General features: G+C 42.1%; 1 protein-coding gene and 1 pseudogene across 2 annotated transcripts in view; both read left to right on the top strand.

Annotated features, from left to right (window-relative positions):
- Positions 1-3,646: 3,646 nt before the first annotated feature.
- Positions 3,647-18,392, top strand: LOC114699433 (annotated as a pseudogene).
- Nsmaf (neutral sphingomyelinase activation associated factor) overlaps positions 18,295-20,855 on the top strand; it is a 59,233-nt gene continuing 56,672 nt past the window's right edge. Inside the window, exon 1 of one of the 2 annotated variants that reach the window (XM_037202430.1) lies at positions 18,295-18,431. In XM_037202430.1, the coding sequence (XP_037058325.1) occupies positions 18,424-18,431 (8 nt within the window). In that variant the 5' untranslated portion in view covers positions 18,295-18,423. The other variant, XM_028878522.2, reaches the window with a different exon arrangement.

Raw genomic sequence — 20,855 nt, forward strand, 5'->3', positions numbered from 1 at the left:
TTTGTTTGTTTGTTTTTTAAATATTAACATAATTTTTATTGATTCTTTGGGAATTTCACATCATACATCCCAATCCCACTCCTTTCCCAGTCCTTCCCTGTCTGCCCTCCACACTTGTAGCCTCCCTCCCCAAAATATTTTTTTAAAAGAAGAAAAACCACTTTTCTCCTCTATCTGTCCCAGCTTTCCATCACATGTTCATTTGTCACAGTGGCATTGAGAGCTGTGATGTGTCATGAAGTACACCCTTTTGCCCTAACAGCTTTACTTGCAAATGTTCATTGCAATGAGTTGTTAGTCTGATTCAAGGTCTCTGGCTTCTGCAACACCATCAATACTGGCCCCTCATTGAAACATCTCTCAGATATACTGCTGTTGCCCTGAGTCATGGAGATCCTGCAGCTATGCTTCTGCAGGACCTGAACCTTCACATGCCCAGCAGGTCATAGGACAGGTAGATATTTGGGTGGGCCAACTCAAAACTCTAGATGTGGGCCTGGGTGGTAGTTGAGTTGGTCAGTTTAGGCCTCCATTGGTACCACCCCCTCAGGCAAGGGTCAGGACCAGCTCTCCCTCACCCATGCCATTGGGGCTAGCCCTCACACATGGATTATGAGGGGTAGGGCCAGCTCTTTTGTGCTGCTTGTTGAGGGGGAGGGAAGTTTTCCCAGGGCTGTTGGTGGTCTTGGGACCAGCTCTCAGTGCACATGACACTGGAGCCAGTTCCCCTGGGCAAGTGGGGGTGGGTTGTAGCAGTACTTTTTCATCAGGACCACCAACCTGCACATAACAACTGAGACTTATTATCAATTATCAACATTTAGCCTTTTGCTTAGGCTTGTCCCCAACTAGCTTTTATAACTTAAATTAACTCATTTATGTTAATCTATGTTCTGTAATGTAGCATTACCAATCTCCCATCTTGCACCTCTCATTTCCTCTCCATGTTTCCTGGCTTCTCCTATATGCCTAGATTCTATTCCACTTCCTTTTTCTCTGCCCACAAGTCCCACCTATACCTCCTGCCTAGCTATTGGCCATTCAGCTCTTTATCAGACCTATCACAGCAATATATCTTCACACAGTGTACAAATATCCCACATTTTCCCCTTTTATCTAAATAAAAAGAAAAATGTTTAACTCAACCATAGTAAAACTACATACAATAAGAACAATTATCAAGTAAGAATTGGCAAATTTTACATTCACACTATCCAGTCTACTTGTATTTAGCATATTTGGAAAAAGCACTCTATTATCTATCTTATCATGATGAGTTTAAAGTTTTATATCTAAACTTTTTTCTATAATAACTTGTATTACCATCCTAAAACTATCTTTTTAGATCTAAAAACACCTTCTTAAATAAATAACATAAGCTTTTGTTTCTCAACCTTATAATCTTTATATCTCTTATGTAAGGGTTTTTTTCTGAATTTGGTAACAAAGAAAACTGTATACTATCTAGTGTTCAATCCCCATTAAAGATCCAAGAAGGATATAATATTACCTGAGTAAACATGAAATGAAGAGCAAGCAACTTCCAAAACTATAAAAATGACAGAGACATCTGGCTGCCTAGATAGTCATTCAAGGTTCCTCTGTAACATTGGGGCATCCATCTTTGACCTACAAGCCTAGAATATCTGACAGACTTTTCTCTGAATCAGGAATTTTAAAGGACTGTCCTATCTTCTTTTGGCAAATTTTGGCAGTTGCTTTCTTTTGTGTCCTGCTTGCTCTGTTTAGACAACATAATTAGCAGTCAAGGCAAAGTCAGTTTGTGGCCAAAATGGCTAGCTTTGCCACAGTGAAAGCAAACTCCATATGGAGGTTCTTTGATGCTCATCATCCTTTTTTGAAGTAAATTGGTACTGCCAGGAACAGATGTGTCTCACTGTCATGAAAACCCTTTGGCATTAAAACATTTTAATGCCATATTCTGTATGTCTTTGAAGTGTTTGAAAACCACCTATCTATTTAAAATATGTCTCTGACCTTAAAAACATACCTGGCATGACTGTAAGTTTATTGTTATAGATGACTAACTACTAACCTGTCTTTATTTATTATCCTAAATAGCTTTCAAGGACTAAAACTTTATATTACAATTTTAAATGAGCTGCATAGGTACAACACCTTAAACAAGAGTAGAAACATACATACAGTATAACAAAAATAACCTTAAATTTGTATCAATATACAAAAATCCATACCAATGTAAAATATTTGAGACTAGTGGTTGCTCAAAAGTAGACTCAACAATCCATCCTTTTATCTCATCATTTTTATACCATATTCCCCCTTTTCCCCTTCAGAAACAGATCCCTGAATCTAATCTCCTTTGTTCAGCATTTTTTCCTGGCCATGACCAATAACAACTTGTAATCAACACCCCTAAAACATGAAAAACATCTATAACCTATCAAATGACCAAAAACCACCTACCCCACCTCTTGTGAATGTGGGTATCATGTTCTCTAGATTGCTTCTTATTGTCTTGGGATGACAGTATCCTTGGAGGACCCTGAGAAAATTGAGATAATGGTCAAGTCCTGGGAGAGCTAGCTATATCATATGTTGTCCAGTCTCTATGTAATGGTAGAGTGTAGGGCTTATCTGAAGTCCTGGCTACAGTAGTGCATGAGGCTGGACCATCTCAGCCAGCAGCTTTGAAGTTGTTCTGGATGCAGAATACTGAGGATACTGCAACAGAGGCATTCTAAGAGGCTGGATCACTTGGGCTACTTATTTTTATTGGTGTCTGTTCCTTTTTTTCTGAAAACACACAAACGTTTAAAGATAACATACATATCTACATTAACACAAGTATGAATTGTGTGGTGTGCACAAGTCAGTTAAAGGTGATTTTTTGTTTTATGTTTGAGCAGGTAAAAGACATCTTCACATAGAGCCTGTTTTCATTATGTGCAGGCTCCTTATCTGCAAAGTTCCTTAGTCTCCCAGTGAAACAGATTTTACAGGATGGTTATAAGTTCAGACCAGAGTAGCAACAGTGCAAATCACTTTAAAAGAATAAACAAATCAACTATTCCTTTAGTTTCACATTTACAAATTCTATCACCAAGACTTCCTCATATTGTCTTCCCAAGAATCCACGTCACATCTCTCAGTCTCTGCTCTCCTCCTTTTCCTCCGCTACTTCTCTCTGGAGTGGCCATCTCACATCTTGGTGCACTGAGGATTGCCTGGAGAGGTTGTTCAGACAGGGATCACTGGCCAACATGGCACAGTTTCTAGTTTAGAAGAACTGAAACAGAGCATGAAAGTTTGTTTCATTTTCTCTTCTGTTTTCTTTTCTTGTGGTTTTGAAATAGGGTCTCAAGTAGTTCACGCTGGCCTCAAACTTAATACTTGAACTCTGAGCTCATCTTCCTCCTATGTCAGGTGCTTAGGGTTACAGATGCACACTACTCTGCCTAGCTAAGTCCTGCTTTCCTAGTAAGTGCCCAGATGACGCAGAAGCTAGTCTTGAGGACACTTTTTAAAGAATATTGCTTTGGAGCTAGGAATAGACTCAGTGGGACAGTTTTTTGCTAGAATTCACTAGGCCCTGGATTTGAACCCCATTCCTGCACACAAAAGTCAGACTTTCCTTCTGGGTCCCCTGCTGCTTGCTGTTGAAATGGACAAGTTCGTGAAAACTGGAAAAGTGGTCTGGTCCTGGCTGAACACTGCTCAGGACACAAAGCTGTCATCATGAAGAACATTAATGATGGCACCTCAGACCATCCTTACAGCCAGTGGCTGGAATTGACTGCTGTCCCCAAAAAGTGACAGCTGCCACAGGCAGGAATAAAATTGCCAAGAAATCAAAAATTAAGTCCTTTGTGAAAGTGTCTAACTATGATCACCTTGTACCCACAAAGAACTCTGTTGATAGCCCCTTGAACAAAACTGTTGTCAACAAGGATGTCTTCAGAGATCCAGCTCTGCAACACAAGGCCAGGAGGAAGGCCAAGGCTAAGCTTGAGGAGCTATGCAAGGCAGGGAAAAACAAGTGTTTTTCCAGAAGCTTCAGTTTTAGGTATAGTTTTGTTTCCATTAGTAATAATGATAATAATAATAATAATAATAATAATAATAATAATAATAATAATAATGACACTCTCTCCACACATCATAAGAATGAACTGAGCATAGTAGAACATTTTTAGGATCCTGGCACTCAAGAGGCTGAGATAGGAGGATTGTGAGTTCTAGGCCAGCCTTGGCTAAAATACCCACATACTTTAGAACAACAAAATCTTTTCCAAGCCTTGAAGAGAGCAGCTCCCCTTCTCTTTAATTTTGGTATCAGCACTAGGGGTCACAGTGCACTGCAAGTACTCAGCAGCTTTTGCAGTCCGCCTCCTACTATGATATCAGTGTCTCCACTGAACATCTTGCTGGAATTTAACTTCCATTGCAGCAACATTAAGAAGGTGTGACCTTTAAGAGGTAATAAGGTAATCATGAACTGATTATATAGGAGTGGATCAGTTTTGTTGGGTTTGGTCACTGGTAAAAAGGATAGGTTTGGCACACTTCTCAGTATATTGCCCAGATACTGGGGCTATGCTCTGGAATTTCCCAAGTCCCATACCTCAGAATAAAGTAGACATAATGTGTCAATGTCTTGGGGGGAAATATGGAAAGAAAAGAACATTACCAAGCTAGGAGAAACAAACTGTAAGGGATATGATGTGTGGTGAGTGTCACAAGAAAACAGAAACCAAGCTGAATTCTCAAAACCATAGCAGGAGAGTCAGAGACACAAGCAGGCTAGGGAAATGGTCCTGAGCCAAAAGTAACTCATGTATGATGGATTAGCTGGAATCATGAAGAGAAGAACAAAAGTTAAAGAAACACATTCAATGCCTGCAAATTAACTAGAGAAAAATGGGGAAAGCACATTGGATATAACCACAACATATCAATTTTTTTGTATGACAAAATAAGTAGTAAATGTGGTCTGCTTCCAAATTCAGAAAAATATATAGTCCTTGGAAAATATGTCTAAGTATAATAAAGATAACACAAAATCCTAATCTTTCCATTCACAGATAACTATTACAAGTTGCTATATTTTCTCCTATTTTTAAAATAAATGATTTTAGTATTTTTCACAAATAGATTGCAGTGATTAATTACATTGCAGGTAATTAAATCTTCATTAGAAGCAGACCTTGAAGTGGATATATTACAAATATACTATTGAATAGATCATCAATAATTGACTTAACTATCAGTCTTTTATTAGATACTAGATCACTGTTAATTTTTCACACATTAAAAATAAAATGATAGTTAATACCTTAGTTCATAAATCTTCATGCTGCTGAATATCTTCTTAAGAATATATTTCTAGATTTACTTTGGTGGACACATATTTTATATTGATTATCAACTTGACAGGATCTAAAATCATCTAGGAGACAAATCTGTGGGCATGTCTGTGAGGTATTTTTCTGACTACATTAATTGGAGGTGACAGTTGACTCACTTCTTTTACAATGAACTCCAAGGATCTAAGTTGGGTTTTCAGGTGTACATTGCAAGGGTTGAGACTAAATGTCTATATTTGGAAACATGGATCATATACCTTTAAAACATTCATTCATTCATTTATTTTAAATTTCATTTTATAGATGTTTAACTTGCATGTATGTCTGTGCACCATGTGTATGCCTGGTGCCCATGGAGGCCAGGAAAGGGTGTTATATCCCTGGAACTGGAGTGGTTGTGAGCTGCCACAAGGATAATGAGAATCATACCCAGGTCCTCTGCAAGAGCAGTAATGGCTCTTAACCACTTAGCCATCTTTCCAGCCCCACACTGTTTCATGTAATTTCCTTATTATTATTATTATCTAATCTAACTTGTGGGTTATCTCTGATGGGCAATGTGCCTGCTTAAAAATATTCTAGATTTTTAAAGTAAAAGGGTGAAGATCGGAAATGAGGTATGATTCTAGCAAATGCATTAATATTTAGTCATGTGAGGAACACAAGCTATACAGATGACAGATAAACCTCTGACAACAAAATGTAACTCGAGGAGTAAAAAAGTGGTGTGAAATGGGTTTATAGCAGTGGTTCTCCACCTTCTTAATGCTGAGACCCTTTAACACAGTGGTCCTCAGCCTCCCTTATACAGAGATCCTTTAACACAGTGGTCCTCAGCCTTCCTAATGCTGCAACCCTTTAATACAGTTCCTCCTGTTGTGGTAACTGTCCCCCCAACCATGAAATTATTTTCATTGGACATAAAAGCAGAAATGGGTGTGGGTGTCAGGAGTTGGGAGGCTGAGGTTGTGAGGATCACTTGAACTCATGAGTTTGGGGCTAGCCTGGGCAACATAGTAGGACATTTCCCGCTAGTTCAAGAGAGAACAACTGAGGAAGGGAAGACAGTGGATACAACCAGAACTTCAGAAACAGTGTTAGGTACAAGAGCATGTTTTTAAAACTACATTATTAAAAAACATGGGAATTTTTTTTTTAAATTAACCAGACCCAAAGTCTATACATCTCAATGAATTTCTATAGTTAGAAGAGTGTCAATTCAGGTTGGGTTTTATATTTTCTCTGTCAAATACATTTTATATACTTGTCCATCAACAATAATGAAAATCCATGACAGAGTTGGAAAAAACGATTAGTTTTATACCCCCTGTCTATCATCTGCATTCTGTCCTTCCTTACTCCCTACTGTTTAACTTTTCTTATTCTCTTTTCTACAAGCCATACTGTACCCACTTATATGCTTGTTTTTTTATACACATATATTATTGGCAAAGCACGGCATTAGAGGGACAATGTGTGGGGCTTTTTTCTTTTAGGGATTGTGTGATCACACTTAATATTAAAATCACAGTCCATCCATTTTCCTGCAAATTTTGTGATTGCATTTTCTTTAGAGCTGAATAGTACTCCAATATATATGAAGTTGTCATTATCCACTCATCTACTGGTGGACATCTGTTAATTCTAGTTCTTTGCTATAGTGAATAAATCAGCAACAAACATGGAGTGCAAATATCTCTATGGTAGTATATGGGTATGTGCCAGGAGTGAAGTAGCTGGGTCATATTATATTTCTATTTTTAAATTTTGAAAAATTACCAAACATATTTATACAATTTCTATATCTGTGAATAAGGGTCCCTGTCTTAAGTTTTGAAATTAGGTTTTGAGAACTGGTAATGAGCATAAAGTTCCATAAACAGTCAGAACTTGATTATGGATTGAAAGTATGTTACTAATGAGAGTGCCAAGCAAATATCATGACAGGCCCCTAATAACTCAGTTAAGGACTAGGCTTTGTTATGCCCAGATCAAAGGGACCCCCAAAAGTTCACCACAGAAACCAAATCCATATGTAAAAGCAAAGAGCCTTTATTTTCAAGCTCAGAACTTGGACTCTCTCTCTGACACAGCAGTGAGAGCAGAGAACCCAGAGCCCAGGAAGGGTGGGGTTTCTATCATAGCATAGGGGTGAGGGGATTTCCAGGGTTCAGGACCCTGATTGGCTGACATTTGTCTAGGGGTACAGGGAGTGTTTAGAATGTCAGTTATTTCCTCTTAGATGCAGGTCCCATTGGGTGGGGTCAGCTTATGGATTTTCCTGTGGACCCACACACTGCCCCTGAGAACTATGCTCCAGAAGAAGCCAACCCTGGACTTTGCAGGGGCATTCCCTGCAGTGGGCAGCAAGAATATATTATAAAGATTCAGCTGTATAGTAAAGTTATACCTAGAAAAATCAAGGAATTTTTCTAGAGGGAAGCCATTTTTCAAGGAATATTGAGTGTTACTTAGCTTTTAATATATACCAGCTGTCTTTTTGCTATGAAATTCTTATGTGCCCATATACTACTAGGCATTATGGCAAGCAGTTTAGCTTCTCAGACCGGCTTCTGATCCACTAGGTAACACCCCTGCAGGGCCCAGGAGACAGGCCAGCTGTAGATGCATAGCTTTGTTTCTTGAGCAAATAAAGCTCAGACCATGCCCTTCCTTCCGGCCTAGTAGTGTTGCAGAGCCATTGTCTCGGGACAATAGGGCTTTTTGCATAACCAAGAGCAATAAAGACTGGAGCAGAACTCCTGGCCCAGGCAGAGCTGTGTGGCCAGGGAGAAGAGAAGAAGGCAGAGTTTCTCAGAGCCAGGAGTAAGGTGCAAGGAAGGAAAGGTGGAGGAGGAAGGAACAGAGGACAAAGATGAGGTCAAAAGCATGGGGGCTTAGTTAGGACTGTGAGAAGACAGGAAAAGCAGGAGAGAAGCTGAATGTGAGGATGGAGCTGAAGCTGTATAGATAGAATTTTGTCTTGGAGAAATAAACAGATGAAAGAGCATGGTGTACATAGATTCTTTTCCCTCAGATAACCCACCGCTGGATGTAGTGTCTTCCCCAGGATCCTGGGAGGGACTTTCTCAGAGAAGGCCCTTGGGAAAATTCCGATAATTGCCCACCCACAGGACCCTCTCAAATTGAGAATTTAGAAAGTCATTGACCCAGCTAAGTAGCTGAACAATGATTATTACTGTGTTTGTCCTCCTCCCTGGCCTGTACCAGCCTGGATCCCCCTATTACTTTTAACGGCTGGGCAGAAGGTTCATAACCCTCATTGGCCCTGCAACCTCACTTGGTTTGTTACTGCCAGTCACTCCTTTGTCCCTTTGGGATGCATATGTATCTCCTGCAACTCAGAAGTGTCTTTTTCAAGGACCTAAGAGCCATTCTTCTGAAATGTGCTCCTCCTGTGCAGGAAGACAGAATTCTGACTTCTATCATTGCCAGCCAGCATACACAGCTGCCTAACCTTGTTTATACTGACTAGCCCTTTGTAGTTTTTCACTTTTTCTTGACCTCTCATGGCTCTTTCTGAGTCCTCTGCTGTTCCTTCAGAGTATTTACCCCACCTTTCCACTAATCCAAGTTCAGTTCATCTCCTGCACCTATTCCAACAGCACATTTCTGATTAAAAGTGGTCCTTCCTACTTTAAGCTTTTCTTGGACAAGAAGAAGGGAGAAATATTTTCAAAGGGTTTTCTTCAACATTATCCCAGTAGAGAAATGTTTTTGCTGTATTAATTTGTTAGGAGCTAGAAATTTTAAGAGAACCAAGGACTGGTACTCTCATCTTCCCACCACCTAATCTCTACCTAACTGCTTCTCTTGTGTTCCATCTTTGTTTATATTTTTAAAGGTATAAATGTTCCTATCAAAGGCTAACTTCTTTCTTTCCAGCAAGTGAGAATCTGGAATTATGCTTTCTTCTGTCATTCTCTTAGTTGGTCTGTCTCCCCTCTGTAGTGGGTAGCTATTCCAGCTTTGATCTGGAAGTTCCAACCCCCACTGAGGCTTCGGTAACTGTCACGCCTATAAGGCGGGGCCGAGAGGACTCTGAAGACCCGAGATCCAGATGCACTGCCTCCCTTGGTTCCTGGACCCTGGATGCTGGAGGTAGACCGAGCAGAGTTCTCCAGAGAACACCGCCAGACTGCGCTACACCTTTCCCAGACCCTGCAACCTACCTATCCCTTCATTTATAAGTTACACCACTAAATAAACCTCCCTTTTAACTACGTGGAGTGGCCTTAATAATTTCACCAATACCCCTCACTATTGGATTATTCCTATCTGAACAGCAATATATTTTTTTCTCATTTTATTGAAAAAATATTATTTTGTCATAAAATATATCCTGATTACAGTTTCCACCCCCTCTACTCCTCTGAGCCCCTCCCCATCTCCTTTTCCCTCCTGATCCACTTCCTTTCTGTCTATCATTAGAAAAGAACAGGCTCCTAAGAGATAACAACCAAGATGACAAAATAAAATACAAGATGAAGCAAAAACTATCATGTTGGACACAGCAACCCAACAAGAGGAAAGGAGCCCGAAGAGCAGGAACAAGAGGCAGAGACCCATTTGTTCTCATAGTCAGGAGTCCCATGAAAGCACTAAGCTAATAGCTATAATATATATGCAGAAGATCTGATGCAGGCCGTGTGGGTCCTGTGCTTTCTGCTTCAGTCTCTGAGTTCATATGTGCCTTGTTTAGTTGATTCAGAGGGCTTTGTTCTCCTGGTGTCTTCCATTCTGGCTCTAAGTCTTATGACCTCCTCTTTCATGGGATTCCCTGAGCTCAGAGGGGAGGGTAACATATTTCAAGATTAAGACAAGCTTTCCCTTATCTTGCATTTCCTTCCAGCATCTCATTCCTGACAGAACTGCTTGACACATCTGACTGCCTATACCGTCTCCATTTTTTCTCATCTGTTCTGTCCATTTTGATTGGGCTTCAATTACGACCTCTCCTCCACAATGCTTCCTTATCAAATCTCCACATTCATTCGCCACTTTATCTCCATCTTCTCTGAACTATCAGCAGAACCCAGAGTAGCTGAAACAGCATGCAACATAGCTCCTGTCTGGAGTACTTCATTCCTGCCAGCCCCATGGTTCTCTTGCTGTTCTCCTACCTTACTGCCTGCTGCTTGATCCCTTTGCTGCCCCACCCCCACACTTGATATCATAGTGTTGATTCTCTGTGCTCACTGACCAGTAACTTAACCAGTTCTGTAACAGAGGAACTGAAGGGCTATTGAAGACAGAAATTTCTGCTAGCCTTAAGCTGTTTGTTCTGGCTCAGGGTAAACATCTCAAAAAACTTGGGTAAGTCTACTTAAGAGTTAGGTTATGTGTGTTGCTTAAGAAATCAAACTTCTTCAAAGGTTTGGTCCGAGCTGTTGGCACTATTGGGAGGGGGTAGAACCTGTAGGAGGTGGGCCCAGATGGTGGCATGCCTTGATGGAATACTGAAAATCTGGCCTCTTCCTCTAATAGTGGGTACCTTTCCACAAGGCCCCAAAGCAACAAAACTGACACCCTAAGGCAAAGGAGCTCCTTCTCCCTTCAGGTAGATCTTCTCTCGGGTATTTGGTCACAGCAGCAGAAAGCTGGCTGAGTACTACAGTTGAAGGCTTTGTCATGGGCTCCTTCCTCTCAGGTCAGACATGAGGAGAAATGTCAGTTTTCCTTCCTTTTTTTTTTTTTTTTTTTTTTTGGTTTTTTCGAGACAGGGTTTCTCTGTGTAGCTTTGTGCCTTTCCTGGAGCTCACTTGGTAGCCCAGGCTGGCCTCGAACTCACAAAGATCCGCCTGCCTCTGCCTCCCAAGTGCTGGGATTAAAGGTGTGCGCCGCCGCCGCCACCACCCCCGGCACGAAATGTCAGTTTTAACAGCCAAGTGTAAGCATTGAGTAGAGGCTGACTGAGAGATACCTTTGGAATGTATGTCCTTTTGGGAACAAGAATTCCTGACATAGCATAGGACTTTCAGTAAGGCAAAGTGAAGGTTTAACTCAGGCTTATTTAATGGTAGACAACTACAGCTTGAGGTACTGTTACCACAGATGTTGGTTATTGCCCCTCTCAGGTGAGCTCTGGAGAGGCCTCATTCCTTTATCCTCATAAAACTTAGAGGCTGTGTTTGTCTTCATTCTGGGAAGTTTTACAGTTGCAAAGTACATTTGGAGCTCTTAGTTGTTGGGGTCCATGAGAAGTCCCCCAAAAGATCACCAGTCATGATGCGATCAGCAAGGGGGCATTTATTACACCACAGGCATGTGGGGAATGGTGACGACCTTGAGAAAAACGTGTAAGCTCCTTTTAAGCACAGCTAAGGGGAGTTCCTAGGGCAGTTAGATCATTTGGTCATTTTATCTACGATTGGCTTAAGTGAGTGGCAGTTATGTTAGTACATTTCTAATTGGTTAGGGCTAGCAGGGGTGGGGTTAAGGCTATAGTTTTTCCATTCTTGGGCAAATCTGGACAAGTCCTAGGCATCGTCCTTTATTTGGGTATTACCTGTGTGTGTGTGGGGGGGGGTGGAGGGAGTTGGCCCAGGTGTGTGTGCTACTCTCCTTGTCCACTGTCAGGGGTGTTGGTGATTGATTGCCCTTTGCTTGTGAACTGAGGCCTAGTTCTTAACTGAGTTATTAGGGGCCTGTCATGATATTTGCCTGGCCCTCTCATTCCTCACTTGAGTAGTGCATCATCTCCGATCCTAGAGATGCTTCTTCCAGGCTTACAGGTTTGTATTGTTGCTTTAAAATCATCAGTTGGACTATGGAGATACATTCCTTAACAAACCTTATTAAGGCATTAATGATACAAGGTCCACAAGTCAGGGCTAAAAGAAGAAGAATCAGGAGTACAGGGTGGATAACCAGGGTGACCAACTGAATAAAGATTCATACCATCCCTCATTCTGTTGTTTTTCTAATTGTCTATCATGTAGCCTTTCTCTAAGCAGGGTGATGGAGTCCCTGATAACTTCAGAATGGTTGCATAGAAGCAGCGTTGTTCTCAAAAAGGCTGTGCATAGTCACCTGTTCCAGAAATAGTAATCAAGTTCCCTCCTGTTTTGAAGGACTGCCTGAGCAAGGGAAGAGAGAGATTCCTCTAGGTGGGTGATAGACTTTTCTAGGGTGGCTATATCTGCATCTCAAGGCCCTGTAGTTCTGATCTTGTAGTATCAAAGCTGAAGTTCCAGTGCCTATGGCTCCAGCTACACAGATGCCTAGGAGGGTGGATACCAAGACGGCTGTGACTGACTTCTCATTTCCCCTGTCTTGGTGACGTTTCTAATTGGTAAATGTCTTTATCATCAGGGTAGTAGACTATCTTGGGGACTAGCTGAGCCAGGACACAGAAATCTTTGGTCTGATTCAAAACCTGAACATTAACACAGGGGCTTAGGCCAGAGGCACATGCTTACCAGGTGTCATCTGGCAGATCAGGAAGTCAGCTCCCATTGGATTCTGAGTAAGATTGTAGAGATGGGAATAGCCATGTGGGGGGTTACCTAACAGAGGTCATTTCCTGTCACTAATGGCAAAGTGAGCCTCCCCTTAATAGGTTGTTGCTATCTGCAAGCTTGTAAGTTATGGGATACAGTACAGTTTCCCTTAACTGCTATCCCTTTGTAACAGGGGGCTTTGGTACCTAGGCATAATCAGCAGTTTTCAGTGAGACTGGGCTTTGAAGCATTCAGAACTGAGATGGTGGTTGATAAGAGCCCCAAGGGCCCTGGGCTAGAGGGTATGTCTGAATGAGGGATTTCAGTGGTAGATATTGGGGCTCTATGCCTTTTGGCTTAGCTGGAGCAGCCAATACCTTATTGGACCCAAAGGCTTGGATGATAACAGAGGTTGAGCATGCAGTTATATAGAAAACAGCTTCCCAGGATCACCAAATTGACATGCCCTGAATCACAGTCCCCAGGTTTTATCTGATGTCCATTCTGTAGCCTTTCTGCCTGACTCGGTAAACCAAATTTAGTATTGGATTGTGCCTTGCTCATACCCGAACCCTCTCGCAGGCTGGGAGGCCTGCGCTAGGGATGTGGCCCTTGAGACACAATCCCAAGAGGTACAATAGTATTTATCTGCTCCCCTACATTTTGTCTCCCATTTCCTGTCCCTAATATGGCCAGGGTAGATATAGAAACATTGCTCTTCCATCCCCTATGGTGGATTCCCTTGCTCAGCCATGATGCAAAGGGGAGGGGCTAGGCCCTGTCTCAACTTGGTACACCAGACTTTGTTGACTACCCAAGGGAGGCCTTACCCCCTCTGAGGAGTGGGATGTGGAAGAGGTGGGGAGATGGGGGAAGTGGAGGAATTGGAAAAGTGGAGGGATGGGGGAAGGGGAAGAAGTGGGAACTGGAGATGGTATATAAAGTGAAAAAAATTTAAATGAAAAAAAGATTAAAAAATATTGCTCTTGGAGAAGACAGGAGTCTCTCTGTTAGTATGGGCCTCTCAATGTGAAGTCTCTCAGTGTGAAGGAACCAAGTGTCAGAGTGGTTAGGTCTAAATGCAGGTCAGGGAACTAGGTTCCCACTGGGGCCAGGCCAGTGGTTTCACTCAGGATTTCCCCAGTTTCTAAATCAGTAACAAACCAAGTGAGGTTGCAGGGCCAATGAGGGTTATGAACCTTCTGCCCAGCCGTTAAAAGTAATAGGGGGATCCAGGCTGGTACAGGCCAGGGAGGAGGACAAACATAGTCATAATCATTGTTCAGCTACTTAGCTGGGTCAATGACTTTCTAAATTCTCAATTTGAGAGGGTCCTGTGGGTGGGCAATTATCGGAATTTTCCCAAGGGCCTTCTCTGAGAAAGTCCCTCCCAGGATCCTGGGGAAGACACTACATCCAGCGGTGGGTTATCTGAGGGAAAAGAATCTATGTACACCATGCTCTTTCATCTGTTTATTTCTCCAAGACAAAATTCTATCTATACAGCTTCAGCTCCATCCTCACATTCAGCTTCTCTCCTGCTTTTCCTGTCTTCTCACAGTCCTAACTAAGCCCCCATGCTTTTGACCTCATCTTTGTCCTCTGTTCCTTCCTCCTCCACCTTTCCTTCCTTGCACCTTACTCCTGGCTCTGAGAAACTCCACCTTTTATTTTAAAGGTACCTTGACTTCAAAATTTGGATCTAAGTATATGTTGCTTTGGAAAGGAGGCTCTGTTTTTGTTTCCACAGAAAGCAAAAGGCTATGGATTTGTTCCAGATTAAGATAGATCAAGTTTGACCAGCCAAGATCCCCTAAAAGGTCTCTGATGACACCATGGCCCAGATGATACAACATCCAGAACAGTTTCAAGGTAACTGGCTCAGACAATACAGCCTCATGGACTACCCCATAATGCTAAAAAATTTTTTGTGTCCCCATAAGATACAGTGCCCCCATCCAGCAGGAATCAGTAAGAGAAGCTACACCCAAATTCACAAATATACCAAGTGGGCTTTGGAGATGGAATTGGCTCACTCCTTCTCTAAACCCAAGCATATTGCTAAAACAAAAGGTTGAGAGAGTCTTCTGTCCCATATCAGAAGAGCCCTCTGGTGTGGGACAGAGAAAAACCAATATTTTTATTTAAAACAGGTTGATTATAAATGCAATCTCTTTCTAAAGAAGAAAGGGGGATATAATATAGAAATACAGGATATAGATAAGATAGGATAAAAGGGTGAATTATTGAACCTACTTTTTTTTTTTTTTTTTTTTTTTTTTTTTTTTTGGTTTTCCGAGACAGGGTTTCTCTGTGTAGCTTTGCGCCTTTCCTGGAACTCACTTGGTAGTCCAGGCTGGCCTCGAACTCACAGAGATCCGCCTGCCTCTGCCTCCCGAGTGCTGGGATTAAAGGCGTGTGCCACCACTGCCCGGCTTTGAACCTACTTTTAAAGAGCAACTTGTTTAAAATGTTTTACATTGGTATAGATTTTAGTTTATTGATACACATTTAGAGTTGATTTTGTTATACTGTATGTATATTTCTACTCTTGTTTAAGGTATTATGTTTATGTAACTCATTTAAAGTGTAATGGATAATCAATACAGATTAATAATTAGTCTTCTATGATAGTCAAACTTACAGTCATGTTAAGTTTTCTAGGTATACATAGATATAATTTAATTAGGTAGGTAATCTTCAAACACTTCAAAAACCTACAGAATATGGCATTTAAAATGTTTTAAAAATTTAGACTTTCTGGACAGTGAGACATGTCTGCTCCTGGCAGCACCAATTTGCTTCAGAGAGGAGGATGGGCCTCGAAGACACTCCATATGGAGTTTATCTTCTTCTTGGCAAAAATAGCCATTTGGGCAAGAAACTGTTCTTGCCTGGACTGCTTGATCGACTGGACATGCAGGACCCATAGAAAGGTGAAATGGTCCTTCAGGTTCCTGATTCACAGAGGAAACTGCCAGATATTCTACATGACACAGAGAGAAGTGACTGAGAGACTCTAGGCCTGTGGACTGAAGACAGATGCCCCAACTTTACAGAGGAACTTTGGATGACTGTCCAGGCTGCCAGCTGTCTCTGTCTACTCTCACAAGACTCCTGAAAGTTGCTTGCATCCTTCTCCCATTTCTCAGGTAATAGTATAAACTTCTGAGGTCTTTGGTGTAGTTGAAGACTAGATAGTTATAATTTCCTTAGTTATGATAAAAGATAAGTTAGATATGAAACCTTAGACTCACAAATATAGGATAGATAGGATATCTTCTTTAATTTTGCCAAATACAAATAGACTAGATATTATAGTTCTATAGAACTATAGTTCTTGCTTGATAATTGCTTTGTTATATGTAATTTTATTATTGTTAAAGTTAAAAACCTTCCTTTTGGAAAAAAAGAAAAGAAAAGGGGAAGTGCTGTGGATGACTTTCTGTATGCCATGAAAATGCGTTGCTATGACTGATTGATAAATAAAATGCTGATTGGCCAGTAGCCAGGCAGGAAGTATGGTATAGGCGGGACAAGCAGAGAGGAGAATTCTGGGAAGTGGAAGGCTGAATCAGGAGACCCTGTCAGATGCTGCCGCCATGAGAAGATGTAAGATACCAGTAAGCCCGAGCCACGTGACAAGGTATAGATTTATAGAAATGGGTTAATTTAAGATATAAGAACTAGATAGCAAGAAGCCTGCCATGGAGATACAGTTTATAAATAATATTAGCCTGTGTGTGTTTATTTGGGTCTGAGTGGCTGCGGAAAAGCAAGGACACAGGAGCCAGGTGGACACAGGAAAACTTCAACTACAGCCATTGGCCATTCAGCTCTTTATTAGACCATCAGATGTTTTATACAGGCAAAGTAACACAGCTTCAGAATTAAACAAATGGAACATATAAGAATGCAACACATCTTTGTATCATTAAATAAATATTCCACAGCATAAACAAATGTAACACATCTTAATATTCCACATCAAGGGTATGTGCTAGAAGTCCACAGGTTTTGTAGTCAATGTCAAGGCTCACTTAAGAAGAGTTGGAGGAACCTGGCTATTTGGTCCAGGAGAGAATCTGTCACTCTCAAGCTACCCGGGACCACACCTTTCTTCAGTGTTTAATTGAAAGAAAAGTTATATTCTGGTCTATTTTTTCCTTACCTTCTTCTAGTCAAATTAATTTCTCTCCTCTGACTTCATAGTATCTATTGTCATATTTCTCACATAGAAATTTCTCATGTAGTACCTCAGCAATTCTCATAATCTTATTTCACAGTGCACATATGCACACAATGACACTTTCCCAAGGGACCATTAAGCCAATGTCTCCCAGTTACAGGATCTGTGCAGCACTGGGACACAAGGAAGAAATTCACTGACACAGGGTCCTCAGGTCTCTTCATTTATTACCCACAACTTCCCCCCACATTCAGACACCGAATAAAGACAGCTAAGATGCATTGCTACTTTACCACCAATGTTTTTTGGTTGTTTTGTTTTTAATTTAGCCCTGAAGAACCTGGTCCTTAAGACAATGGTAGGTGTGCTTCAACATGCACACAATTTGGAGGCTTGTTATCTGAGAGTCCCTCAAAGGTAAGCAATCTGCAGCTTATTCTCAGAGTATTGAAAAGCCCTAACTCCCATGAAATACTAGTCACACTTGGTAGCTAGATTTAATACAAAAGATAATAAGTATTGTTGAAGGTCAGAACCATTCCTCACTTCTAGTGGGAGTGGAATGGTGCAGCTACTTTGAAAGCAGTATGGTGTGTTTTCAAAGTTTAGAGACGGAGTTATTAGACAAGTCTAGCAACTCCACTCCTTGATTTCAGCTTCGCTCCATAGAAATGAAAGCATGTGCATACAAAGACGGGGATGTGAATGCTTATAGCTGCATTATTCTTAATAGCTAAGAGGTGGAAATGCTGACATTCCTAGCAACTGCTGAATATATTAATGGAAATGTAGTATGGAATACAATAGAATACACGTCAGTGAGAAAAAGAAACGGAATGTTGACTTATGCTACAGCTCATGAACCTTGAAAGCATTATGATAAATGAAAGAAATCAGACACAAAGACCACATATTGTATAGCTGTTTTTATTTGAAATGTTCAGACTAGGCAAATTCATAGATATAGAAAGTTAAGTAGTGTTTTCTAGGGCAAAGGTTTTTGGAGAGGCAGCTAGGCTTGCTAAAACGTAAAGGTTTGAAAAACAAATATCCTCACACTGTGGCCATAGTTGCACCTATCTATGAATACTTGTAAGAACCATAGACTGCAACACTAAAATTGGGCAATTGTTTGGTACGTGGGTTGTACCTCATTAATGTTGTTATTTTAAAAAATGCCATCAGTTATTTCAATAACTGAAATTTGGGATTGAAAATTCAAAACGTTGTTATTTCATGTCCCCGCCGCCAACAACTGGGGGGCTCCCGGGCCAGTGTCGGCTTTCACGTGTGAGGTATCCACGCCGCAGCAGCGCTGCAGAGGTTAGTCGGGACAGCGGAGGACGCGGCTCCGCGGCCCCGGGTCAGCGCGCGCCCCTCCTCCGGGCCTGAGTCACGGCGTCGCCCGAGTCCCCACGCGAGGATGCTGCGGTGAGCGCGGTCGGGACGCCGCGGGCCCTGGGGCGCAGAGTGGGGCTCTCGGCCGCCCGGCGGCGCCGCTCGGGACTGCTCGGGACAGTCGGCGGCCTGCGCGCCCCGGGCCTCCATGGCGTTCACCCGGAAGAGGCAGCGCGAGCAGCAGCTGCAGCTCTACTCCAAGGAGAGGTGCGCGGGGCGGGAGGCCGGGAGGGCGGGCAGCGCCCGGGCGCTCTCCCGCAGGCCGCGGGCGCCTCCCGGCTCCGGGAGCCGCGAGTGGGCCCGGCTGCCGGGGCCTCGGGCTGCGAAGGCCGGGCCAGCCCCGCGCCCGCGTCGGGGCAAGCAGCCCGCGGCCTCCCGCAACCGGCCTGCGTGGGAGGCTGTTGGAGAAGCGTGTGCGGCGGCGGCCCGGTCGCGGCCACCCGCGGCCCAGGAAGGACTTGGGTAAGGCTATGGCCTCCCGCAGATCCCGTCCCCTTGTAGCAAAGCGCACTTCCGCCCCGCGTGTCCTTCCCAGTGCGGTTTTGTGACCCACACGCCTGCGGAAAATCCAGCTCTGGTTCCAACAGGAATGCGGGCTAAACCGTTTTTGCAAACACGGACTTTGTGGGAGCTGCGGTCGGGCTGACACGTTGTCGCTCGTGGAGCCAGCCAAGCTGGTTATACCTAGAAACGCAGGTGCAGCTTTTAATTTTGGGTGGATTTCCCTTCACCTGTAGCTATTACTCAACCCGCCCGCTTCCTTCATGCAAACATCCATCTCTCTTTAATCTGTAATGTCTGGCTGGTCAGGTGGTCCGTCCTGAAATTGCATTTCCCACCTGAGTTTAAAAGGGGGTTCTTTGTCTGGCACCAACGACTTGTTAAGACTTGTTGGTGTTCTGTATTGCATTGATGAGCATTCACATTAACGTTTTAAACGTTTGAACTGTTGCCATGTTCTAGACTTCATTAATAGTCGTTTGTAACAATCCTGTGGCCTCAGTGATGAGCAGGGAAACCGGAAAGGGGTGTTTTGTTCTGTCTTTTAGATTCTGTATTTTGATCATCTTACACTGTTTTGTAATGCAAGGGTTACCTGCTGCCCTTGTTATTTCCCGCATATGCTGTTTTGTTTACGTTAGGCCCACAATACTCCATGGTTAGAATTCTCCTACCCCAAGCATGTATCAGCTATCAGCATCAACAATCAGCATTGGCAGTTGAATTCTACTCCCTGACCAGTCCCAATGTTTTTTCTCTACCTAATGGCTTTGCAATCTTAGGGTACTATTTATAGGTATCTATTTTAATTAGAGGATCGGTCTCTGACTGTGAGGATTGATTCTTTATAAATCATAGACTCCATCCAAAAAGGCCAACTTTTAAAAGTTAACTTTGGAAAATGAACCTTACTAAGACCCAAATTTAACATTTCTGTGCACATGTTTCTTGGCTTATCTATCATTGGCAACATTAAGGACAAATGGTGATAAAGGGTATTGGCTCTAGCCGTCTCAGAGAACTGTTCCTTTTCCTGAGGAGCTGGAGGCTAGCTTGAGAGATAACCAGAGGCCTCCCTCTGCACTGTGGCCTCCCTGGCTCCTCTCATACTGAGCTAGGGATTTTAGATTTCTACAGCTATCAAACAATGACCCCAGAGAAAGAGAAGCTGAAGTTGGTGTGTATTTCTCGGATTGCTGATTCAGCTCCAATTAGAATAAGCCGTATTTTCTACAAAAGTAGAAGTCAGAGCCTGTTTGGGAGATTCTGCACAAGTGGTTTCCATCACAGTGAAGATGGAAGAAAGAATGCAGCGAAGTAGATAGGTATTCCAGATGTTTGATGAGACTGGTGGCTGGTGATGGATGGTATACGGCATTTACCAGGGCTGGAGAAGGAAGCCCGGCTGGCCTGGGATTGTTAGGTATGACACACTCAGTTAAATATTAATTGCAGGGTTTTGGCATATGTCCCATGTAGATTTGGGGATATATTTATACTAAAAACTCAGTATAGACTAAGTATATTGTTTATCTAAAATTGAACTTTAACTGGAATCCTGTACTGCTACTTGTTAAATTACACAGCCCTGCACTGAGACTTCTGATTTGTATAACCATGCACTGGTACTGTTTCCTGAAGTTTATGAAAAAACTTTATGCTTTAGTTATTTTTAGGATTAGAAAGCAAATAAACGATTCATTTTATTTGTTCAATTAAGTGCTTTTGTATCCCTACGATTATGTCAGGAGCCATAATTATTTTTCTAGTTATTTAAAAATACCATGCTTAGATATTGATGAAGGCTAATGAAAAAGTAAAGAGAGAAATTCACATATATTCTTTGAAATAGTTGAGAGCATGGTCAGTGGGTAAGCAACTGAGGATATTCTACAAACTGCCACTTGCTTTTCTATTTATGAATACTTCTATTTAAATTTTGTCTTCACAACTATT

This window comes from Peromyscus leucopus, chromosome 2 (assembly GCF_004664715.2).
Source record: "Peromyscus leucopus breed LL Stock chromosome 2, UCI_PerLeu_2.1, whole genome shotgun sequence".
In the NCBI taxonomy this organism is placed as follows: Eukaryota; Metazoa; Chordata; class Mammalia; order Rodentia; family Cricetidae; genus Peromyscus; species Peromyscus leucopus.